A 24,634-nucleotide genomic window follows, 5' to 3' on the forward strand; every position below is an offset into this window, starting at 1 on the left:
TGTCGGGAGCGGCAGAGTCACGTGACCTGATCATGAATTGAGCGACGACGTTTGGATGGAGATGGCCTTGTGACTCCTGTAGGATTGCAGAAGGTAGGAGTAGGTTTGGCGAAGCCGCTCGTCGGGCGTGATGATGCAAGGCGTGGCGCAAGTGGTCCGAATGCCCCGCCGCACCGCTCGTGCCTTAGCGTCACCGCCAGCCCGCCTTGTCACCAGTTCCGTTGTTGATTTCGAGGCCGCAATACTACGTCCGAGCCCGCCAGTCCCCGTCAGACCGGCATGAACTTCTGTAGCGGACCGAAGTTAGTCCCCTCTCTTTGCCGCCGCCAGTGGGCTTGAGGCCGCTCAAGGACCATGGAGATACGACATATAAAGGCGACAATCATGTCAATGTTTGAATTCCAGCACAAGTTTCCACTCTTGTATCTGCTGCAACCTTAGTCAGACACCTACCAAGACATTTCCGAAAGCCTTTCATCTTCTCCAATGGCTCACCAAAATCGCCTCGCAAACGCCCACGTCCTTGTCTTCGGCGGCACTTCAGGGATCGGCTATGCCATCGCCAACATGGCCCTCGCATCCGGCGCACTCGTAACAATCTCTGGATCTGGCCAAACCAAAGTCGACAAAAAAGTCGAGATGCTGCGATCTCTGTACCCAAGCATGCCAGCCTCCAATGTAGCAGGCATCGCCGTCGACCTTGTGGATAAAGAGAACTTGGAGTTCAACTTGAAGGCTATGCTGGACAAAGTGACCGAGGGCGGCGAGAAGAAGATCGATCATATCGCTTTCACAGCCGGCAATCCGCTCTCGCTGCCCAAAGTTGCGGAGATTGATGTGAAGACCTTGATGGAAGGCTTCACAGTTCGCTTTCTCGCCCCGTGTGCCTTGGCCAAGCTGATTACGACGGGCGATTACATGCCCAAAAGCTCCAATAGCTCCATCACGCTTACTGGGGGCACAAACACACATCGTCCAATGCCGAACTGGACACTAGGCGCAGCGGTCGGCGCCGCAATTGAGGGATTGACGCGCGGTCTGGCGGTGGACATGGCTCCCATTCGCACGAATATCGTCCACCCCGGCGCGATCCAAACAGAGTTGTTCCAGGATTTCTTCAAAAGCGCTTCCCCTGAGATGATGGAGAAGATGAAGAAGGGGAGCAGCCTGACGGGGGAGTTAGGACGCCCGGAAGATATAGCGGAGGCATATGGCTGGGTCATGAAGGATCGGTTCGCAAATGGAACGCAGGTGAATAGCGATGGCGGGCGGTTGTTGGTCGGTACCGAGTAAAAGGCTTGAGCCCAGCTGTACCCAGCATGCTTCATGACAAATCGAGGTTCAATCCCCTTCTCTCGACTTCTTCTTTGACGTGAGTCCACTTGGTGCAGTCAACCAACACACCCTCTAATCCCCGCTTCCGCAGACTCTGTAGCTCTTCCGGACTTTTCTGCACGTCATGCTCAAGCGCGATCTTGAACTTCAACCCCAGAAAGCTGAACACTTCATCCATGCGTCCGAATAGAAGTGCAATCAAGTCCACGTCCTCTTTGAAGCTACTGTCGCCGGTGACGCGCCACTGAATAACGAGCACGCATGCTGCAACATACAGCGACGATCCGATGTGTGCAGAGAGCAGAAGGTCGATGGATATACGCGACGCGTCTTTGACGATCTGCGCGATGTTCTGAGCCGCTATCACAGCAAGTGTGAACTGCGAAGCCGACTCCTCGATTGAAACATGCGTCTCACGTCGGTAATGTAGGAGGATTGTCATGGTGTTCAGGATGATGTGTAGCCATGCGACATGACCACGATCAGCTGGTAACGCTTTCAGAATCGAACTTGCTGTGCGCGGGAGGCTGAGATTAAGCTTGACAATCATGTCGTCTAATTCGGTACAATCTTCAGCATACTCAGGGCTGTCTGGAGAGGTGTGTAGAGAACACAACAGTTCAGAGACCCGGCCAAGCAGGACGTGTGCTACAATCACATAGTGAAAGACGTTGGGAGAGTCCTTAACAACCGACACGGCGTTTACGAGACGCGACAGGTTTCTCGTGAACGGTATGTTAGTGATGTAGTTATCTCTCAGTTCAGGACTCATGCCCTGGAATATTGCTTCAGCAACCGGGATATCGACCTTGAATTGTATCTCTGGTATAGCATGGGCCCAGCCCGTCGGCCATGCATGCATTCGATCCATGATGAATAGTAGCCAAAGTGCTCGTCGGGATTCTTCTCGCTCTAGTGCTGACTCGCGGTTGATATTATCAGAAGCACATGAGTATTCGTTGATGGGTATTGTATCAGAGAGGTGGTGGCTGGCATCCATACGGTTCAAGCCGAGCACGACAGCCTGCCTCCAGGCTTTCCCCAAGAAGAGCCAGCTAGCAGAGTAGTCGCCAATAGTCCAAGCGTGGAACACAAGGAGCAGTACGGCCTGTATTGTGCGGACAGCCGGGTCTGGTCTTCGCCGTGTCAGATCGTAGGAGAAACGTGCTTGTTCGTACCAGTCTTTCGAGCGCTTTCGGATTGAGGCGTCTGGATGATACCTAGCTGTTACGCAGCACATGGCGTATAAGAGAAGTGGTGCATCTTTCTCCATATCGCCACATTCAACCTTTGCCAGGAAGCTCTTCCTGTGGAAGCAAGGGAACATGTGGTACAGATGTTCGAAGAAGAGTTCGCCGAGTTGGAGGATCACATGTCGTGGGGGCAACTGTAAGCTCTCCAATATATCCAAGTCTAGCGTACTGGCGGAATGTTCTGCGGTAGATGACGGGGTGGGGTAGTGTGGGCGAGATACTACAGGTTCTGAGATAGTGGAGCTGGAAAGATCGAAGTTCATGCCTGAGAACTGCATGAAGTCTAGTGACTCAATCGGCATGGTATCAGAGCCTTGCGCTCGAGCCGGCGATGCCGATACATGATGCTCCGTTCGGCTCGTTGATGACGTGTCATAGTCTCGGTTTGTAGTCGTGACAATGTAGTCGCACTTGATATTCAACTTGCTGCACAACGAGCAACTTGGGTGCTCTGCCTGTGGTAAGCACCCTATCATCAGCCCCTAGCTGATATGCGTGGACGGTTATGGGCTTACATCGCATCTTTTCTTGCGCTGTCGGCAGCTCTTGCAGGCTTGCTTACGTTTATTGACAGAGGCAGGAATGGTTAGTGTCTGCATCGCGATACGATAGCGGGCGAGTTCATAGGTACCACACGGAATGAGGGAAGGAGCGAGGATGGTGCCGTCGTCGCACTAGTCGGTTCCGAGCGGATAGTGCCGGATGTTGCGGACTGAGGCCTTGGTCGCATTCTATCCAAGCAAAAACCCAATTAGGTCTGCAGCCAACATTAAGCTGGAAAAATACAAAGTAGGTATCCTGACGTGATTGACTTGAATCTGCCAGAGCAGGAAGACTTGGTCTATTCGAAGAAAGCATTACAGTTCATACACATGCATTGATCTTCGTGACGTGTAAACTTCATGCTATCTCACAGTACTGCGACTGGATCATACACGCATCCTCACAGTCTAACCAAACGACCTTAGAGCTTAAGACTCTCAATGAACTTGGTCGCTTCCGCAACACCCTCATCAACCTTATCCGCATTCGTACCCTGGCCAATCGCAGTAGGAGCGCCCGGCTTGCCACCCGCCTTACCACCGATAATGGGAGTGACAGCAGCGGCCCATTTGGGTCCGTCGGCGCCTGCGTTCTTGAAGGGCTATATCATATATGTCAGCAATCGTTGTCAAAGGAAAAGGAGAAAGAGAATAAAAGAAGGAGACGACATACCTCACTAACATAGCATCCATGCACAACCTTACCCTCCTCGGGCGAAGCAGAGAAAAGATACAAACTCCGATCCTTGAGTGCACTCTTCGGACCAGAGACAGTCTTGATAGCCTCGCTGATAGCCTTGTTAACCGTGCTTGACCACTCCAGTTTCTTGACCATGAACTTCTTGCTGTCGTCCTCGAAGAACTTGGTCACTTCATCGAGCACACGCTTGTTATCGGCCTTCGCAGCAGTCTTCTGCTCATCCAGAATGCTCTTTTGGATCTTGGCAAACTCCTCGCGCAGCTTGGTCTTTGCGATGGCGGAGATGGTCAGGTTGTTGAGGTCGACGCCGATTTTCTTCGCTTCGGCTTCTTTGGCGGGGCCAAAGGCCATCTTGCCCATGGCTTGGACGCGTTCTTGGAATTCGCGCGCGATGCGTTGGACGTTGTAGGCTTCTTGGCCGGTTACCGCGACGATACGACGGATGCCCTTGGCGATGCCGGATTCCTCGAGGATGACGAGTTCTTTGATCTCGCCTGTCTTGAGGACGTGGGTGCCGCCACAGAATTCGATAGAGAGCTTTTCCCACTTCTCGTTCTTGACGTCGCTGAGGAGCTCTTCGACTGGGACACCGACGGAGACGACGCGGACGGGGTCGGGGTAGGTCTCGCCGAAGACGGCGCGGACACCGCGGATTTCCTTTGCGGATGCGAGTGGCACTTCTTTGGCGTAGACTTGTGAATCCTGCTTAATGTACTCGGAGGAGATCTTCTCGACCTTGTCTAGCTCTGCATCTGACAGACCAGCCTTGTGCGAGAAGTCGAAACGCAGCTTCTCCGGTGCGACTAGAGAACCCTTCTGGTCGACCTCGTTACCAAGGACTTCCCGAAGAGCGTAGTTGAGGACGTGGGTACCGGTGTGGTTGTTGCGGATAGGATGTCTCCGGAGCTCGTCGAACTCTGCAATGACCTCGCTGCCTACGCTCAACTCGCCGTACTTGATGTATCCAGTATGCAACACGTAGCCGGCATACACTTGCACGTTCTCGATACTGATCTCGGCCTCACCATCTACCAGCAACTTTCCAGTATCGTATTCTTGACCACCCTGCTCAGCGTAGAAGTTTGTCTTGTCAAGCAAGACACCGAACTGCTCGCCTTCCGGTACCTCTTTCGTGCTCTTGAGGAACTTCTTGTTGTGATATATGGCCTTGATGGTAGCGGTGATGTTTTCGCGGCCAAACTTGGCGGAGTCGTCGGTCTTTGGGACTTCGGGCATGTTCTCCAGCGCACCAAGGTCGTGTACGTCGAACTTGACGACTACAGCACCAGCCTTCTTATCTCCCTTGCTAGCTTCGCGAGCCTTCTCTTGTGCCGCCTCAACCTCCTCGTCCTTGATCTTCAAGCCGCGCTCTTCAGCCATGAGCTTCGTCAGATCAACAGGGAAACCGTAGGTGTCGTATAACCGCCAAACATCGTCTCCTGGCAGCTCATCCGAGCCCTTGACCTTGGCCTTTTGCGCGTACTTTTCGAAGATGACCTCACCGCGATCTAACGACTTGGCGAATGCCTTTTCTTCTTCGTCCAGAATCTCCATGATGTCTTGTTGCTTCTTCTTGATCTCGGGGAACATGTCGCCCATCTGCTCAACCAGCGTAGGTACAATCTTGGAGAAGAAGTCGCCGATCTCCGTCTCGAAGTATTTGCGCGCGTATCGTGCACCTCTCCGAAGCACTCGGCGAACGACGTATCCCCGACCGACGTTGTTCGGTACACCACCGTCGGCAATGGCAAAGCTCATCATGCGAACGTGGTCCGCGACGACGCGGTATGCAGTGTCGATACCATCTGGGTCCTGGTCTCCAAAGTTGCCCCTGTATTCCCGCGCTCCAGTAATCTCCTGTATTCTCTTGAAGAGTGGTGTGAAGACGTCGGTGTCGTAGTTTGACTTCTTGTGCTGCAGCACTGAGACCAATCGCTCGTATCCCATACCAGTATCGATGTGCTTGTTCGGTAGCGGTCGTAGTGATCGGTCGGGCTCGCGGTTGTACTGCATGAAGACGTTGTTCCAGATCTCGATGACCTCGGGGTCGTCCATGTTGACGAGCGACGCAGCGTTCCTGTACTCTCCATTGACTGGTTCCCTCAGGTCGTAGTGTACCTCTGAGCAAGGTCCACATGGACCCTGGTCGCCCATCTCCCAGAAGTTGTCCTTCATGTCACCAGGCAGGATGTGATCTTCCGGTACGCCCACGCTCTTCCACAGCTCCTTGGCTTCCAGATCGGGCTCCAGCTCGCCTGGCACGCCCTCAAAGTATGTGACGTATAACCTCTTGGGATCTATGCCGTAGACTTTTGTGAGCAGCTCCCAGGTGAAGCCTACCGCCTCCGTCTTGAAGTAGTCGCCGAAACTCCAGTTGCCCAGCATCTCGAAGAAGGTGTGGTGGTAACTGTCCTTGCCCACATCGTCGAGGTCATTGTGCTTTCCACCGGCGCGGATGCACTTTTGCGAGTTGGCGGCGCGCTTGAGCTGTGCGAAGTCGGACGAGGGGTCGACGGTGCCTTGGAAGATGGCCTTGTACTGGTTCATGCCCGCATTGGTGAAGAGGAGAGTGGGGTCGGAGAGGGGCACGACGGACGAGGAAGGCACTGTTTGCTGTCAATTGGCATTCTTGAACATGTTGGACTCATAGCATCAAGAGATGTCGACTGTCGAACACTGAGACGGAAACGCACCAAACGTGTGTCCGCGCTCCTTGAAGTAATCCAGGAAAGTCTGGCGCACGCGGACGGCGCCCCATTCGTGCTTCTCTTCAACGAGCGACATGTTTGCGGCCGGCGCGGTGCCGTGGGGGAGGGGCAGCGAGAGCAGGCGTGAGCAGGTGAAGAGTCTCGTGGAGCGTCTAGACAGGACGAGCCGAGGCGAATGCGAACGAGGAAGGTGGGAGTGACGGGTCGCGAGCAAGGGCAGGCGTCTAACCGTATGGTGACTCAGAGGGGCAGCTCGCGTTGGTAGCAGCATTCACGAAAACATGTGGGCAGGGTGCGGGCGCCGAGAGCTGCAGCAAGCAAACTGCGGGGCTGTCCTGTCGAACGCGGGCCCAGGAGCTTCGGAGGACCGACATGGCGCGCCTCAGCCCTTCTGGAAGCTTCACGTAAGTGCGCCTAGACGACCACGCTCCCAGTATAACAACCGCCATGTCCCGATCCCAACACCAGCCCTATCGCTAATTCATCACACCACCCCTACCAATCGGCTGTCTGCGGGAGTACTTGTAGCACGATTTCCTGCCAAAGCTGCGATGCATGGCGCAAGTCGCTAGCTCCCCTCGTCCCTTCGCGCAACAACAGAATGCGCCCCATGGCACCAAGAGAGCCGCCGACAGCTCGCTCGAGAATGAACAGCGGCTGAGTAAGCGGTTCGATCTGCTGAATCTAGGTATGCTCACCCCATTACACTGTACACATGGAAACCCCCTCCTAACAACAGTACAGTAGACAACAATGGCACCCGCCTCTACATACCCGTCCCAGGCTCAACCGACGCCCCCCTCCCCCGGCATTCCCAAGGCGCAACCTCCTACGGCGACCCTTTGGCCTTCGTCTCACCACGTCGCCAACAACCCCGCAAGCCACGCCACGTCCGCGCCAGCCCCTCCCAAGAAGCATGCGGCATGGAAGTAGAAGACACGCCCCACCGCGTCTACATCTCGGACCTAAGCGCCGAACTCTCAGACCTAGAGTCCGACGAGGAAACGCCCATCTTCCTCTCCGACATCGAGAAGCACCTCTCCAAGATCCCTCAGCACATCTTACAGGGCCCAGAGCCCAAGCCCACGGATAAGAACCAGTTGGTGCTGTATAATGTGCCGAGCAGTTTGACGGTGCCAGAGGCACAGGATAATGTGCGCAAGGCGATTGTAGAGGCGCGGCAGAGGATTAGGGATAAGCAGGTTAATCCCGTTACGGAGCCTGTGGATGTGGATCTGGGGAGGGATAGTAGTGTGGTTGGAGGACCGAGGATTATGGATGCGATACCCCAAGCTATGGCGTCACCTGTAGAGGGAGACGGAGATGCCATGGACATCGACTGAGCGATTGTTTGAGTGAATGGTATTATTTGTTGTTGGTCATGAAATTATTATGGATAGTTTGTAACGCTTGTTATACATCAAATGCAATCAACGTGATCCAGTCACGATCTTGTATATCCGCCTTTTGCAGCTGCTTTGTATGTGCATCCTATCTACCGTCTGAATCTATCCAAAACACCCATGATCTTGGCCTTCGCTGGCCGGGGTGGCAGTTCTTGTGATTGTCCTTGCTCGACATCGGAACCGACAACGCCGCTCTGTTGAGGTCCGGCTTGTTGCGGTACTCCTTGTGGTGGGGCACCATATACTGGCATCTCCATACCCTGAGCTCCTTGGTTCGGGTTCATCTTGGTGGCGCCGGGAGGAGGGGGCGCAAAGTATTGGGGCGGTGCATCAGTGTTCTGGTACAGCGGTGGGGGTTCCGCCCATGTGCCGTCCTGTCTTTGTGTGTATTGCGGGTTGGGTGCGTTAGGTGCGTAGGGGTTTTGCGTTTGGTAGAAGGTAAAGTGGTTCTGGGGGACTTGGCCATGGCGGCGGCGTTCAGAGTAGGATATCAGGAACTGTTGTGACCGTTAGTATATGAAGGGTTGCGTGTGTTGGAAAAGAGGGGTAACGTACGCGATGGTATGAGAGCAACGGTAGGCCCTTCCTCAGACGTTGCTTTGCGTGGATGCGGCCTCCTACAAACCAACCGAAGAATATGAGAAAGAAAGCTGCCAGAATAATCCATTTGACGATTATGCCTTTCTGTTATCTTGTTAGTTCGAAGTCCTGTGAAGACCACTGGGTGATGAGCCAAACATACGTCTGAGTACCAAAAGCCATTGTCGTCGAAGCCACACTCCCTCGATCCGTCATCGAATTCGACGCAGTATCTCTTTGTTAATGAAATCATAACTGCGATGTGTGTGTATTCTCAACAGAGATAGTGGTGCGAGTCGTGGATGTCTACGTTGGATCGCAGAGGGGAAGATCGACTGGTATAAGCCCAGTATGTGCCGCAATCCAGGGAGGATGATATGGCCGATATGAGCGGTTAATGGGACAGCTGCGCCACTTCTACGTCGTTCTGTCCTTCGGTCGGTTAGGCTCCCGAGAGGGAGGTGTGTCGCGTGTGGAGTGGGTTGGCAACGGGTATTGTTTCAGATGTGTGAGGCGTGGGTGTGTTGGGTTTCAAGATGGGATGGATGCGCGGGCGGCTGTTGAGTGGCTGACCTTCGATAGTAAATAACTAAGGAAGTGGCTTGAGGAGAAGGAAATGGAAACTTATGGAAACGACGATGAATTGAATGAGTGACAAAAAAGAATAACCAAAAAAAGAAGTGACGAAGATTGTGGCTGGGGCAACTGAAGCCTCGAGGTTGGGGAGGTCGGGGGAGCTCTGGGCTGCAAGGGACGCGTGGAAAGGAGTGGAGCGCGTCCCGTGCCCTGCAGGGCTGAAAGCTTGTTCCTTGCCCGCCTGGCCGGATGTGGCGGACTTCACTCTGCATCCTCATCTGTCAAAATGTGGCTGTGGCATTTATTGCGTTGGAAAATGCGCGTGAACCATGATGCAACAGTCGGTGAGGTTCGATTCTTTACATTGAAACATACACTTCCTTGTGTTACGTTTTGAGTAGCGCGTGTTCCCGCTAGACAGCAATGATCCGCCGCTGTTGCCGCCGCCGCAAGATACTTTCTTTTTTCACACATCACATTGTACAGTACTGTTGGGATACAGATTGAGTTACGCGGAGAGCCTCACAGCACTGACGCGCGCACAACGGACATGTCATAATGATAGGTTGGATCAAATTCAGTGCCGTTGGGATGCCGGCTTCGCTAACCTGAAGCAAAAAAAGAAACAAAACACAGAGTAAACGTTGTGGTATAATGCCACCAAACTCCTGATTAACATGCCCAATGAAGACCTCACTCTCGCACTCTATACTTCCGCCATTCCACTGTAGACTCCAGAGGTCCCCGCATGTTTCGCAATGCTACGTCACCGGGAGGGATATTCCTGCATCGGACGCTGAACATAGAAAACGCCCAAAGGCCTCAACTCCGGTCCCATGCTTGAAGATCAAATGAAACCGAGTATACAGATAGAAAGATAACGAGCGAAAGGAAAGTCTAATGTAACAAGTTGCGAAGAGATGGACTGGCGCTAGCCCCCGTGTTGGCGCGCTCAGTGGGCGCTGACGTGACTGTTGGTGCCTCCCGCATCACTGTATCCATGGGTGTTGCCGGTCTGCCAGGTGCAGGGCTTCCGTGGTGGAGCACAGGGTACTGTGCTACTGGAGGAGGAGCAGTGAATGGGCTTTCACGCGACGCAGGATGTGCGTGAGGATGGGTTGGAGAATAGGGCATTGTCCGTGGTGATTGCATAGCCCCGTTGACCATCATCGCGCCGTTGTTGTGGTGTAACTGGGGAGGTCCACTAATGGGTGGTCCAGAGTACGGTGGCCGAAGCCCTGCCGCTGCTATCGCTGAGTGCATCGGTGCACCTGAAAAGGCTGCATACCCATTCGGCTGAGGCGGATATGGCGCGTGGAATGCAGGAATATGGCCAACAGGTGGAGCTTGTAGTGGTGGTGGCCCGTAACCGTTTCCATTGGGCATGTGGTGTGGGGGATGCCCAGGCCCTGGAGGAACACCGCTATGCCATGAAGGCAACGGCGGAGGCTGACCTGGTATCGGTCCGCCTGGTAGCGCCCAACCTCCTGCCAAAGCTGGTGGTGGTGGTGGATATGGTGGAATTTGAGTCGCGGGCAGTGGATACGTTTGTGGTGGCTCTTTGAAGATCGAAACTGATCTCGCTCGCTCTTCCTCCTCATCATCTTTGCCATTTTGTTTCTTCCAATGACACTTCTGGCACATGTATGAAGCTGAAGGAGCCGCGTCCACATCAGTGTTGAGCCGCAAGGTTTTGTGCGCTGGTGAAGCAACAGCTGGGGCATCAGTCATTGGCTGATCGCCTTGGCCATTGCCGTTGACGATTTGGCCTTCCTCGACGACGGGCTTCTTCTCGATGTGGCCGTTCATATCTGTAGTACCGTCGCGGTCGATTGGTCCGTCTACTATACGAGGCGCTTGCGTTGCTGCCGTTTCCTCGTCAAGTTTCCACCATCGTGGGCTAGATTCGATCTTGCAGCGCACGCATTTACGCTCAGGCTTGGGCGCCGCTGGCTCGCTTGACTCTTCCTTGACTGATATACCAGCGTTGGACTGTCGACCTCGGGCTGACGTGGGTGTGGGCGCTGCGACTGCAGATGCTCGGCGGTTGGCCGGCGCAGGCACGATTTGGGGTACGATGCGTGTCGATTGGTCTACCAAATTGGCTTTGCGCGCGGTACCAGTCAGGGTGAGGTCAGCCTGCTTGAACTCCCGCGCGAACAGCTGAAGCGCAATCAGGTCTGTTCCATCTACGGGTTCATTCATTGGGTGGACAACAGTCTTGGGAGCGTGATCTTTACACCAGATCGCGGCGATCAGAGTACCCGTCTCTCCGTTCATAGTCACGGTAGGTACGGCATCTCTGCGAGAGACCTTGACTGGGGTCATGTCGAATCCGAATGTATATCCGTTGCTGTGCGCGCAGCCAACATGGAAAGTCGCGTGGCACTGCAGACACGATGTGCATGCGCCGTCGGTTGTCTTGCAAAGCTTACAGACTGCGTCGTACCGAAGTGTTGGTGCTCCTATTCCCTCCACCATGTCGAGACGTGTCGCGCTGCTGAACTTGATTTCAGGATGCCATATTGCACAATACACGTGCACCCAGTTGTTGTCAGCGGTGCGCTTGAGCGGTTCGCGGGGTACAAGCGGTCGACCCTTCTCTTGTTGCCGAAGGCGATACTCGTCCTTGGCTTTGTCAATAAGCTCCTTCTCTAGGCGCTCCCTTTCGCGATCACGATCCGTCCTCTTCTTGTGCGTAATCTTCGGTTGTTCATAGAACTCTTGCTCGCTCTCCTGCTGTGGGCAAAGAACGCACTCGTACGTCTTTTAATGGTCAGCATGGTATCAGAAATGAGGAACTTGCAACTTACATATGACACGCTCTCTTTCTTGTCGTTCTTGCATGGATCGCAATACCACTTGTTTGCCTGTCGCGTATCTTCGACACCGTAACAGGGTTTGTGAACAGTCAACCGACAGGCTGCGCATTCTAGACGCGTACCTTCCGACGACCGGCATACAGCGCATGGCAAAGGCTTCAGTTTTGGAGGCGCAGGAACTGGTGGTGGAGTTGGGGCTTTGGGCGCCGGGGCAGCCTTCTCTTTTTCTTTCTTCTTCGAGACAGGCTCGTTGACAGGAGTTGTTGTTCCGCTGTCTCCGTTGGTAATGGCGGCAGTTTTCTGCTTCTTCTTTGGTGGCTCTGCAATCGGTTGGGCGATAGCAGCTGGCATCTCGACGTACTCCGGAGTGGGGTTCTTGGAGCTGGGGTCTGACTGCGCGGCGTAGACCTCACGTAGGAGCTCCTCGTCAATGCGACGCTTCCACGCCTTGCCTCCACCCTGCGCGACCTTCTTTGCGATCTCGTCTACATTTTCCCATGTCACTGCATACTTGCGCCATAAATTCGCGCAGCGCAGGCAGAGGGCGATGAGAAATCCGGTTTTGTCCTTGGAACGACCATCCGGGGGTATCATTTGACCAGGTGTCACGCCAGGCGCGCGTCTCCATTGGCGAGAGTGGCGAACTGTGCAGAACTTGCACTGGAAAAGTCGCTTGCGCTGAATGGCCTTTGCGCTGTCGAAAGCCGAGTCGTCTGCGGCATCCGCTACGTCGTCAACAAGCCGGGATTGTGCGTCAGGCTCAACCTTCTTGCTGCGGCCCTTGCGGCTGCTGTAAGAGCCCCAGATCTCCCTTCCTTTGGGTGTCTTCTTCCACATGTAGTAATAGCGCACGGCATCCCCGTAGAACATGGTCTTGCTGGTGTGCTGGCGGACGAGCCTGATCTCAGAACCATATTTTGCCACACCTTCGTTCCACTTCTTCTCTTCTTCCTTGGTCAGCTCTGGTTCTTTCAAGTCTTTCCGCTTGTCGATCTTCTTGACATGCTTCAAGGCTACATCCGCGTCGTACTGATATTTGGTGAAGAGCGTCAAGCACCGATCCAAGAAGTTCGTGTTGTACGGTTCCACTCCAACATGCGACTTGGCCAAGGCCCTTGCCCGATCCATGTAGGCTTTTACTTGATCTTCCGTGACGTTGGGAGCGTTGTCTTCTCCTCGAGTGGAGTGTACTCCTAGTGGAGGCATCTTGAACATCAATTCCGCGGTACACTTGGAGTCCTTGTTCGGCAGGTCTTCACCACGACGAACATAACCAGGCGGCTCGTCCATTACCCACTTAGGGCGCTTAGCCTTCTCCGCCTTGTCTGCTTCGATCGCGGCTACCGTCTCTTTCGATAGCTTGCCTTCCTTCTTGTTACCCGCAGCCTTGACGTAGCGTTTCTTAATCTCCGCAGGTTTGACCAGTTCCACAGGGTGTCCATGCCAGACGTTGACGTTTGCTTGATGTCGAGGTCCCAGCCGAGAACTTGCGCGAGGGTAAATGGCCCGATCGTCGTACTGCAGTGCGTCCTCTACCCGGCAGTGTATGCCAAGATATCGCATAGGCCACATCTTAGCCAAAGCAATCTCGGCCTGTGTTGCAGGATGTGTGTCGACTTGGGAATCGGGGTCCGGTGTGTCTGCATTGGTATCGCCGCTTGCTTCCTCCTCTTCCTCATCTATGACTTCTTCCTCTTCGGCATCTTCGTGAGTGGTACCCAGGCGGGCCTCCAACTTCTTCTCTTGCGCTCTGCTACATGGACCACAAGCCCAAGCAAATCCACGAGATGGTTTTTTGAGTAATGGTGGGCGCACGCAGTTCATGTGATAGGTGTTGTGACAGACTGCGCACTCAACGGAGTCATTCCTAATCAGGTTAGCTCCGTCACGTGGATGGGTAAATGGAGACTTACGCTGCGCAATATCCAACACAACGCTTGCAGCTCTTGACAGCGCTTGTGAGTTCCTTTACCCGACTCGTCTCGAGACAAATGTACTTCCACCGCTCGTCCAGGGCTTTCTTGACCTTGTCGGGTACGTTGATAACCGATGAGACGGGAATTACATCGTACCAGCGATGAATGAAGCGGTCAAAAACCTGGTTGAACCAGAAGCTGTCTTTGGTTTTGCGATACTCGTCGAGGTCGCCGATTTCGCTCCGATGCAAGATTTGGCATTTTCCCCGTAAAGACGCCAGAGGGCATAGGTCAGAGTGCATGGTCGCGTAGACCAGACGAGTGTCATTGTTGTAGCGCTGGACATCTCGTGGGCGATAGAACCAATTGACTCGCATGGACTCTATCCGCTTCTTGGGGTCGTTGTCGACGTGGATAAATTCCATAACCCGGCAGAGGTAGTAAGGCTCGCCGGGCGGCTCGCACACGAGGTACACCTGATCTGCACATCCAATTAGAAAACGGAAATCAAGCCGCAAGACGTGGCTGGCGTAACGGAGCGACCGTCAGCTGCAGCCAAAGCAAATCAAAACTTACCGTTGACTGAAAGAATTTGGCCATCGTCGGCTTCCAAGTGACCGTCCTTGAGGAAAGCACCCGTGTTTTCGAACGTCATCATGTTGGTCTCTCGCGCGCTGTTGGCGGCTACCATGGCGCTGGCATGGCTTCCGCGCTTCGCCCCTGCTTGGCTTGGCGCAGCGGCACTCGCGTGACTACCATTTGCGCCATTCGCAGCAGCATTTTTGCGTCGTTTGGTTGCGGGCTGCGGTTGTGGTGTGCTTGACTGAGTCGATGCAGCTGTTGCTGATGTGCCGGAAATATGAGGATTCGGCGCGGTCTCTTTAGTGTTGGTTCCGGAATTACCCCACGATGCATTGCCTTGTGCAGAGGCGGAACCTTTCTTCCCACCCACACTGGCAGAGTGGCCGTTCTCGGGAGCCACAGAATTACGCGACGGCGGATCAGATGCGTTGCCATTTGTGGCTGCAGCTCCCATTTCGAAATCCATTTCGGTGTCCTCAGCATAATTAGGTCGCGACCTGCCAGGACGGCCGCGCGATCGCGTACCGTATGACGATAGCGCCTCACCGTTTTGATCGGGCTCCTTTGACGATGCTTTGGACTGATTTGAAGCGACGTTGGCCGCCTCGGGTGATGGTTGCACGTCGTCCATGGTAGAAGACGCGTCGTTGGGGTTTTGTGCAGGCTCCCGTACTTCCAAAGAAGCAGCAGGTGTCGAATTTCTGGTAGAAGCCTTGCTAGTTGATTTCGAAGGCGCTACTTCTGATGCAGCGCTGGGTTGATGCTGTTGATTGCTTTGCGCGTCATCTTCGTTGCGCGGTGATGGTGCATTGGACTGGTCCCCAGCCGTCGAAGACGGAGCCTCGCCTTCGCCGTTCTTCGTGTCCGCCATGCCGATTACTGCAGAAGAGAGCAGAATCAATGAAAAGGCCGAGGCAAAGGACGGCGAAGAACCCTTTCAAGGCAGGCGCGGGCTGTCGCCAGGGTTGTCGCTAGAAAGAAGCCCGTCAAGTGCGGATATCAACGCAGCATGAGAAGGCCCATCAGCGCATACACGCGAACTTGTGAAGTAGCAGATCAAAGGTGAGTATTTTCGGGGTTCAAGACGGCTGGCTTGATGGGGCCGATGGCGAAACCGGGAGAGGTTTCGTGGTTAGACGAAAGAAAGCGTGGTGTGGGGAAGGATTAGTGAAGAAGGGAGCAGTGGTTGAAGGAATTCGAAGATGGCGGACTCGCTGTAGTATGGGTCTAACGGTGCCAAGCTAGGCCCAAGGCTACGTCCGTGGGACCTAGGTTCTTTCTTACGCATATCTCATCTTTCTCATCGGTGCTGCTAACCACAGCACCCTGACAGCAGCGCCCGCGCCTGCCCACGCCGTACAGGTGCGTCGTTCGGCAAACGATGGGGGCGCTGATGGGTCCTTTGTCACGATGTGTTCTTTTGATGGTTTTTGCACGTTCATGTTCACACGGCTTCATCCTTCAACGATCTCCACCACCCCTGTCTGACATACACCGGCAACGCACCCATCATGCGGCGACTATCTCTGTAATGTGCAGTTGCTCCGCCTGTCTCAGTCATGTCCACATGTATAGGCCAGCGGACAGGCTGCGTCGTTCGAGTCACTACTCGGTTTCATCAAATTGAGGCATTATATTCATCACATCTCATCGATTGCATGCGCCTCGACATTTCGCCAGGCCTACTGATCTGGTATCGAGTGCTGTGATGATGGCGTGGGCGCGGCGACGAAGGTTGGAAGGAGGCGATGTATGGTACAGTCCATCGTCTAACTCGATTTAGCGCCGACAAGGGTCGACTGGTCTTAACGAGACCTCGTCGTTTGGCAGAGATCCGTGGATGGAAAGGCTTGATGCCGAATCTTCCACAGCACACATTGCGTCACCCAAGCTGGCAGAGTCAGGACATGCGCCTCATTGCTCGCGCATGTGTCCGGAAACGCAGAGCGCCTGGATCGTTTATTGTTATTCCTTTCTGCGGCCCTGCCACACTAGGCCCAGTCGCGTCTGACTCTCTTACACATCCACCTGTTCCGGCCAAATCAGCCTGGTTCAGACGGCCCGATCATCTCCATCGTCGACTTCCATCTGGTGGTGAAGCTCCAGCGCCGCCCATGGTCGTGTCGCACATGTGCCTGCAACCCGTGCGGTTCGCGGGATTATCCAGCGGCATTGCTAGGTCCGCAGACAAGGGACGCTAGCAGACGCATTCAGTCATATCGTGTCGGCTGCCTTGTTGCCCCCCTTCGAAACACCCAGACACCCAGCCGCACCCTAGCAACCCTCGTCGGCCTCAGATTGCCCGCTTCTCATTCGCTGTCACCGGCATTCGCTAACGTGATCGTTGGCGCACATCAGCTCGCGCACTTGCAGCAACAATGTGGCCCACGCACCGTCTCATGGGCTTTGATGGGATTTTCGCAGATGACGACACCGATGTCAAAACACGGCTTGTCAAAACAGCCGTCTCGTTGACAGTGACTTGCGTGTGCGACCCGGCGCACTCCCCAGGCTTGCAACCGACCCTAACCAAAGTGGCCTATCCGGTTCTGCGCGGAACGCGCCAGTCCCTCCTTCGCTGGGCCTCACTCGAACTTGGGAGCCGTTTCGAACGTGTTGGTGACTAAACTTCGCCAAGTGACCGAGGACTCAGCTTGCGATATCTCACAACACTCTTGCGCCAAGACAGACGTGGAGTGATTGTCGAAATGCGCCTTGCAGATCAACCTGTCTATGGGCAGCAGAGGCGGGGCCGGATCTCGCCACTGCTCTGGTCCTACAGGCAGGTCGCAGCTTAGAAACCTCATTGACTTGATCTCTGAAGTTGCGACACAACTATCTTGTGCCCACGCCTACCCGTGTTGACGAATAAGCGATAACAGCGAAGAGTCTTCTTCGTCATCGCTCGCGCTCGTATATCGATGCAGAGTCCTACAGTCACAAGACTTTGAGTGATCTCAGAGCTCCACAGCGTTATCTTGTATTTGTATTTGCGTTATCGGGGCATTTCACGGTCGCTTTCACCACCAGCACTCAGTGGTGCACATCATTTTCAGTCAAGGACCTGCCTACTCACAACACATCGCTTCGAACCTCCCTCCACCGCGTCTGGTTTACAGAGACGTTTCATGCCTCAGCAAAGTACTTCGTGAAAGTTTGAACCCAGCATGGTTCAGCATGGTGGTTGGGGATGTGTTAGCATTGTCTCATCCTGAAGGGGCGGTCTTCAGGTTCTTTTGCCATAAACTGGATTCAAAAGCCACGTGATCCGGTTCCGCCATGAAAACTACGAGAACTACGTCGTCTGGTACACGGCGATAGGCAGACTTGGGCAAGTCGGTACACGCATTGCGTGTTGCGCGGTCGTGTACAGTGCAGGAGGGCACTGGCCGCAATCAACCGGTGGCTGAAAGATGTTCAAGGCACATTCAACACTCAAAACGCTATTCGTGAAATGCGCTGAATCACCAGGACGTCACTTTGCGACAGTAGAGCGCAGCAAGGTGGTTATCGGCGACGCCTACCTAGACTCGCACTCTAGTTTGGTGCATGCGGGAACGACAGGCGCTTGCAGATCGGTCGAAGAGCCATAACCGTGCCGGAACCTATCTGTTTTCTGTCCATCAACGGCGCGCAAAGCCCCTTTTCATGCCCATTGATCGAGCAAGGTTTTCAGCGACAACAATCAAACTTTCGGTCCGAGGGCAGATATAACCACTTACACAGCCGTGTCCGCACCGTCATGCTTGCCAATACTGCCTCAACCATGGGGAGCTGGGAAGGTGCTGGCACCGTTCGTGATCGCAACAAACAACGCTCGGCTCCAACACCGATAAACTGCCTCTTTTTGCGAAAGGCGCAGAGATTGCCATTTCCTGTTTCGGCTGGATATGTTCACGATGTATTACCCTGATTTCTTCAAGGTGTGCGGGCACTTGTCATGGTCGGGGTGGGGCCTTGATGACATCTGCCTGCCGAGGTCAAGCCGCTGACCTGCATGGAAAACGCACGAGCCAGCGCCAACATTAGCTGCGCTAGCATCCCCAGTGCGGATCCCCCTCCTCAACCACTGCAACTCGCACCGGTACCTCACTCATTTCACGAATACCCATGCGACAATAGGTCATGTACATTCCTTAGAACGGCAGTATGATTGAATTGTTCTGCACGTTGTCTGCATCTTGCCGCCAAACAGATCGTATCACCATAGGCTGCTGTCTTCCGCGCACGAGAAGTTCAACATCCAACCATGATATAGCCATTTTCCGTTTGTCTTTTCCCTCATCAACTTCCCACCTCATTTCCCACCAAACGATCAACTCCTAGCAAGTTCCAAATTGTAGATGAAGAAGTTTACAAGGCGAAGATGGCCAAAAGACCGGCGAGACCGGCACCAGCGATGCGAGCTGAAGCCTTGTCGGCGGCACCAGTGGAGGCGGCACCAGCTCCGGAGCCAGATTCGGTTCCAGAGGCAGAGGCAGAGTCACCTGGGTTATTGTTAGTACAAGAATGAGCAGAATCTACTGCCGATGACAATCATACCTGAGGTAGCCGTAGGGTTGGCAGAGCCGGTAGCAGAGGCAGAGGCACCTGCAGCAGCAGAACCAGAAGCAGAGCCGGAAGCAACAGCGCCACCAGCAGCGCCAGGGGCGAAAGCGGTTTGGCTGCTGGGGAAAAGGCTGTTGATGCAGCTGTCGACGCACTTGGCGTAGGCAATGGAGTCGGAGGTAGAGCCATCGCCCTGGTCGCACTTGGCGGCACATTCGTTGGTTGCGATAGCCTGGGAGGCGTTGGGGCGAGCGTTGCCCAAGCATGCAGCCTGGCAGTTCACATCGCCGGCGTCGCAGTCCATGGCACAGCTGATAGCGGGAGAGAGACCGCTAGGAATGGCGGCAGCCGCTGGGGCGCTGGTAACAGACGCATCCTGGGGAAGGGCGAAGGCGCCAATGGCGAAGAGGAGAACAGCGGAGTACTTCATCTTGAATTTGGTTGGGGTTTGGGTATTACTCGAAGGTTGTAAATAGCGGTTCGATTGTGAAGATTAATACAGGTATACTGAAGATGCGGTAAGCGAGCGTGGGAAGTACGAGTACTTGAAGGCTGAATCAGAATAAAGAACGAACGTTGGCGCACACACTGAGAATCCGGGGCAGGCCATCTCGCTTTTTATTGCACTGTTACACTACTAGTCAGTACATAGGGGTTTGGCGAGTAGTGGCTCCGTTGTGCTTATATTGGGTTTCGACTATGCCTCGTGTGGTAAGCCTTGTCGGGCCGGCGGCGTCATATCGAGGCACGTCGGCTGGAACCTTACCAGTGGTAGCCTGGACTCCAGGGCTGCAGGGGTCCACCACACCTGCCCCATCCATCTGCGCCAAAACGCGCTAGAAAACGACGCGTCGCGACATTTACCTCACCACGCCACTAATAAAGTGCCGCCGCCTCTCATACACCAGCGCAATGGACGACAGTGATGAGTATGGCGATGAGTTTGACGACACGGAGTTTCTCGATGCCGCAACGCAGGCCGAGAAAGAGAACACGCCTGCCTTCCCGCCCTCACCAAGGCCAGCCAAGCGGCGAAAGATCAGCAACGTAAATGAGCAAGCGGAGTCTGTTCCGCGCAAGGCACAACGAGGACGTCGCCGAGGCCCTTTCGTATCGTCTGATGAGGATGAAGACGCATTTGATGAATCCGATCAGACGCTGTCTGAGAAAGGCCGCAAGAGTGTCTCACCTGCAAAGAGCGTGCCTGCGAGTCGCAAGAAGAGAGCGCAGTCGAAGCAAAGCTATGATGAAGATGCATCGCCCGTCAAAGAGACTGCTGCGGATAAACGGAAAGAACGCATTCACGTATCCACCATCAACCTCGAGATGCCAGACACATTCTATACACAGCCACCTCCAACAGACTCCCCACCGTGGAAGCCGCGAGGAGCAATATGGACGAAGCCTGCTACCACGATTGGCGTTCATAAGCCATCAGCACCTGCGAAACAGAATGGGTTGGACGCTACGAGGAATGTGTCTTTGCCGGGTAGACAGTCAACATCATCTAGGCCCGCACCGCAAGCGCCACCGTCTCCAGTTCCTTCAGACTCATTCGGGGATGTCGACATCGACATTGACGAGTCACCAAGATTACCAGTTCGGGCTGCGACGGCAACGGCAACAGGTGCCTATGACTTCACCCAAGACCTAGCAGATCTCCCATCTGACGCCTTTGCCTCCTCATGTTCCTCGCCACAGAAGCAGGACGATGTACAAGTTACGTCGGCCAGAAAGCGTGTGGTCGCACCTCTCACTGGCCTACGGCAAACTACCTTGTTCGGTCGTGCGGGTGTTGATAGTACAATTGCCCCATCCCAAGTAAACAAGCGTTACAATTTTGTCGTCGACCAGAAGGCAGAGCCACCCACTCACCACAAGCTGGATCCAGAAGCAATTAAGACTTGGGTGTATCCAACAAACCTGGGCACTATCAGAGACTACCAATTCAACATCGTCCAGAGAGGTCTCTTTCACAACCTGCTCGTCGCTCTTCCGACTGGTCTTGGTAAAACATTCATTGCAGCTACGATCATACTGAACTGGTTCCGATGGACGACGGAAGCACAGATAGTTTTTGTCGCTCCAACCAAGCCGCTCGTGGCACAGCAGGTAGAAGCCTGTTTCCATATTGCAGGTATTCCGCGCTCGTACACCACAATGCTTACCGGAGGCGTGTCGACAGGCTTACGCGCAGAAGAGTGGAAAGAGAAAAGAGTCTTCTTCATGACGCCTCAGACACTCCTAAACGACTTGAAGTCTGGATACGCAGATCCCAAGAAGATTGTACTGTTGGTTGTTGATGAAGCTCATCGTGCGACCGGCGCTTATGCTTATGTCGAGGTCGTCAGCTTCCTCCGCCGATTTAATACGAGTTTCCGAGTACTGGCCTTAACGGCTACACCTGGCGCTGATGTTGAGTCGGTTCAGAAAGTCATCGACGGTCTGGATATTTCCAAAGTAGAGATTCGAACGGAGAACTCTATGGATATCTGCAGCTACGTTCATCAGCGCAAGATCGACAAGAAAGTCTTCCAAAATACAGACGAGATGGAGATGTGTATGGAGCTATACAGCCAAGCACTACAACCCTTGGTGAACACAATAGCCGGTCTCAACGCTTATTGGAGCAAGAACCCCCGCGACTTGACGCCTTTCGGGTGCCAACAAGCCAAAAAGAAGTGGTTCCAAGAGGTCGGTCGAAACGCCAACCGTGGCCTTCAAAGCACGGTTCACACCATCTTTGCTATCCTCGCATCTATCTCCCACGGAATGGACCTACTGAAGTACCATGGCATGGGACCCTTCTACATTAAAATGAAGGAGTTTCAGGATGAAGCTGCCAAAACAAAGTCCAAGTACAAGAAGCAGATCCTCGATAGTGACGCTTGGAAGAAACTGATGGTGCGTCTCCATGGGTGGATCAACGATGACAACTTTGTTGGGCATCCAAAGTTGGAGTATTTGCAGCAGGTCATTCTGGACCATTTTGTTAACGCGGGTGATGGCCGAAACGTCGATGGCGCGCCTCCTTCGCAGACGAGAATCATGGTATTCGCGCACTTTCGTGACAGCGCCGAAGAAATCGCGCGCATCCTGAAAAGACACCAGCCAATGATTCGCCCACGCATCTTCGTCGGACAAGCGCACGGGAAGAATTCAGAGGGTATGTCGCAGAAGGACCAGTTGGAGGCTATCGAGAAATTCAAGAATGGCGAATTCAACACGTTGATTGCCACCTCGATTGGTGAAGAAGGCCTCGACATTGGCGAAGTCGATCTCATCATCTGTTACGATTCGAAAGCGTCGCCGATTCGCATGTTGCAGCGCATGGGCCGTACAGGTCGAAAACGCCAGGGACGAATCGTGATGCTTCAGATGGAAGGCAAGGAGGAGAACGACGCGAACAAGGCGAACGACAGCTACCTCAAGATGCAAGAGCTTATTGCAGATGGAGGGCACTTCAATTTCCACGACGACGTATCTCGCAGGATTCTACCACCAGATGTCAAGCCAGTCGTTGACCGACGCGCGGTAGAAATCCCCGCCGAAAACTCTCAGAAAGACTGGCTCCCAGAGCCGAAAAAGGGAAGGCGGACAAAGAAGCCTCCCAAGAAATTCCACATGCCAGACGATGTCATCACTGGCTTCGTCACCGCAGGCCGTATGGGCGAGGAGATTGTACCAAAGGGTCGAGGGAAGAAAATTGCCATGCCAGTATATCCCAGCGAGACAGTCTTTGAGATGCCACCACTCGAGCCGGTCCTTTTGGACGACTCAGCGATGCAGGATCTCGAGAGGCGATACCAGACAGTCTTCGACGATGATGACGCTCCTATGGTTGGGGGATTGGACCTGAGCAAATTTCCCGAGCGACAGCGCACCCTGCCTTACAAAACACGTCGAGTCGGGCCAGGTCGTGTCACACGGGCTTTTGCCGGTACTATGCAACGCATGCACGATGTGGACACTGACCGCCTGGAAAAGTTCCAGCGCGATCTCCACTATTCTGATTGCGAATTAGATGCAGACGATGGTTTCGTTGTGTCACATACGGAGGTTGCGCCAGTCATCGCAGAAGACATGTGGGAAGACGATGAACCCGCTTCACCGGTCCTTCCGACTACCAAAGCAAAAGCAAAGCCTGGCCCGAAACCGAAAGCAAAGGCACCGGCGAAGCCCAAGGAGAAGGCGCCACCAAATGAGAAAGCGGCACCGAAACCAAAAGGAAAGCCAGTGCCGAAACCCAAAGAGATGGCACCTCCGAAGACCCCTAAAACACCAGCACCTCGTGGTCGAGCGCGGAACGACAAACCAGCTGTGGAAACGCCGACTTACGACACCGACGCATTGGATGAAACACCGATAACAAAAACACCTAACTGGCGCGTGTCCAACCTCGCTATGGAAGGCAATGAGTCGTCTCCACCACCGACAGATCCCCGTTTCCGCCTACCATCCCAAGCCGACACAATTGGCTCGGACGACACGTTGGGTGCGGATGAACCGGAGGACCCTCTTGCATGGCAGAATGACTCGGAGCTGGCTAGCTTCATCATTGAAGGGGAGGAGGAAGAGGTAGTGCCTACATCCAGCTTGCCCAGTATTGATATCTTTGGTGTCGGGGCGGGGACGCAAGCAGTCGTCAAAGCTGCCACCAAACCAAAGCGGACACCCAGACGCGAGAAGCTCTTTACCAGCGACATCACGGACGACGATGCAGTTGTCAGCAGTGATAGTGACGATGATGCACCGCTCGTCAAGAAGGGTGCGAGCAGGAAGGACGCTGTCGTTCTTGATTCTGATTCAGAAGTGGAGGAAGACGCGCCTGTCGTTCAAAGGAAAAGAGGCAGACGGATTATAGACGACGACTCGGATGAGTAATAGATGAGGCATCGAATCGATCTTACGACCGTATATATTTAGATAATACAATGCATGTTCATTCAAACTGTTTCCAATACTCTGGCTCGAAGCCGTCCATTTGTTGAGTGTACGGTTCTCCAGCCTTCACCCAACCCTTGATGCCACCACCAAGTGTCAAAGATGTGATCTGATCATCGCCCTTGTCCGCAATATAGTCTGCAAACCAGCCAGAACACCTGGGGCCTCTTCCATTCGATGCGCCTATGATGTGTCAGCGTGCTAGTAGGATCTTCTTGTTCGTGTTCCCAAATGACGATACCATGTGGCACGCATCTCACGCCACCAACACACGATCATCCCCTTCATGTCGCATCAAGAACGTCATTTTCATGAGGTGAAGAACTGACCACAATAGAACGCAACGCGTTTGACTCCCGCCCTTTTGCATAAGTCGTACAATACCCCGCGGTTCATGTAGAAAGAGTGGGCGGGAAGGTTTAGGCTACCTCTAATAGTTCCGCCCTCATAATCGGTGCGTCGCACATCGACAATGAGCAAGTCTGGAGACGAGAGATGTGACAGGGCCTCTTCGCGTGAAAGCGTCGGTGCGGTGCAACGTGGGGCAGGAAAGGCATCTGTCCAACTCCCTGTCGCTTTGGTGGATTCAGCCATGTCGAAGATTTAGCGGCCGTTATCAGGAAACTATTCTTAGGATAGGCGCTCGCTGCAGTTGTTTTGAATATCTAACGCGCAAGTGGATTTGCAGAGCCGCACGAAAGAGTGGTCCGTTGAGCCTCCCGC

General features: G+C 54.0%; 9 protein-coding genes across 9 annotated transcripts; 3 read left to right on the forward strand and 6 right to left on the reverse strand.

Annotated features, from left to right (window-relative positions):
* Positions 1-567: 567 nt before the first annotated feature.
* J4E85_009244 (uncharacterized protein) lies at positions 568-1,293 on the forward strand (the record flags this gene model as incomplete). Its single annotated transcript, XM_051473468.1, has 1 exon — positions 568-1,293. One exon carries the CDS (start codon positions 568-570, stop codon positions 1,291-1,293), a length of 726 nt encoding a protein of 241 aa, XP_051322673.1.
* A 31-nt stretch (positions 1,294-1,324) lies between these two features.
* On the reverse strand, positions 1,325-2,890 carry J4E85_009245 (uncharacterized protein; the record flags this gene model as incomplete). The annotated part of the gene is made up of 1 exon (XM_051473469.1): positions 1,325-2,890. The coding sequence occupies one exon, from the start codon at positions 2,888-2,890 to the stop codon at positions 1,325-1,327; it is 1,566 nt and encodes a 521-aa protein (XP_051322674.1).
* Positions 2,891-3,552: 662 nt separating this feature from the next.
* On the reverse strand, positions 3,553-6,614 carry ALA1 (Alanine--tRNA ligase; the record flags this gene model as incomplete). The annotated part of the gene is made up of 3 exons (XM_051473470.1): positions 3,553-3,732; positions 3,804-6,436; positions 6,524-6,614. The coding sequence occupies 3 exons, from the start codon at positions 6,612-6,614 to the stop codon at positions 3,553-3,555; spliced, it is 2,904 nt and encodes a 967-aa protein (XP_051322675.1).
* A 479-nt stretch (positions 6,615-7,093) lies between these two features.
* Positions 7,094-7,881, forward strand: J4E85_009247 (uncharacterized protein; the record flags this gene model as incomplete). The annotated part of the gene is made up of 2 exons (XM_051473471.1): positions 7,094-7,226; positions 7,283-7,881. The coding sequence occupies 2 exons, from the start codon at positions 7,094-7,096 to the stop codon at positions 7,879-7,881; spliced, it is 732 nt and encodes a 243-aa protein (XP_051322676.1).
* A 152-nt stretch (positions 7,882-8,033) lies between these two features.
* J4E85_009248 (uncharacterized protein) lies at positions 8,034-8,776 on the reverse strand (the record flags this gene model as incomplete). Its single annotated transcript, XM_051473472.1, has 3 exons — positions 8,034-8,441; positions 8,500-8,628; positions 8,687-8,776. 3 exons carry the CDS (start codon positions 8,774-8,776, stop codon positions 8,034-8,036), a joined length of 627 nt encoding a protein of 208 aa, XP_051322677.1.
* A 1,220-nt stretch (positions 8,777-9,996) lies between these two features.
* Positions 9,997-15,290, reverse strand: J4E85_009249 (uncharacterized protein; the record flags this gene model as incomplete). Its single annotated transcript, XM_051473473.1, has 4 exons — positions 9,997-11,865; positions 11,913-13,788; positions 13,835-14,318; positions 14,414-15,290. The coding sequence occupies 4 exons, from the start codon at positions 15,288-15,290 to the stop codon at positions 9,997-9,999; spliced, it is 5,106 nt and encodes a 1,701-aa protein (XP_051322678.1).
* A 3,482-nt stretch (positions 15,291-18,772) lies between these two features.
* On the reverse strand, positions 18,773-19,397 carry J4E85_009250 (uncharacterized protein; the record flags this gene model as incomplete). The annotated part of the gene is made up of 2 exons (XM_051473474.1): positions 18,773-18,906; positions 18,962-19,397. The coding sequence occupies 2 exons, from the start codon at positions 19,395-19,397 to the stop codon at positions 18,773-18,775; spliced, it is 570 nt and encodes a 189-aa protein (XP_051322679.1).
* A 482-nt stretch (positions 19,398-19,879) lies between these two features.
* On the forward strand, positions 19,880-23,851 carry J4E85_009251 (uncharacterized protein; the record flags this gene model as incomplete). Its single annotated transcript, XM_051473475.1, has 1 exon — positions 19,880-23,851. The coding sequence occupies one exon, from the start codon at positions 19,880-19,882 to the stop codon at positions 23,849-23,851; it is 3,972 nt and encodes a 1,323-aa protein (XP_051322680.1).
* A 58-nt stretch (positions 23,852-23,909) lies between these two features.
* On the reverse strand, positions 23,910-24,505 carry J4E85_009252 (uncharacterized protein; the record flags this gene model as incomplete). The annotated part of the gene is made up of 2 exons (XM_051473476.1): positions 23,910-24,094; positions 24,241-24,505. 2 exons carry the CDS (start codon positions 24,503-24,505, stop codon positions 23,910-23,912), a joined length of 450 nt encoding a protein of 149 aa, XP_051322681.1.
* Between the last annotated feature and the right edge of the window lie 129 nt (positions 24,506-24,634).

This window comes from Alternaria conjuncta, assembly GCF_024043145.1.
Source record: "Alternaria conjuncta strain BMP 0040 chromosome Unknown scaffold_16, whole genome shotgun sequence".
NCBI classification, from domain to species: Eukaryota; Fungi; Ascomycota; class Dothideomycetes; order Pleosporales; family Pleosporaceae; genus Alternaria; species Alternaria conjuncta.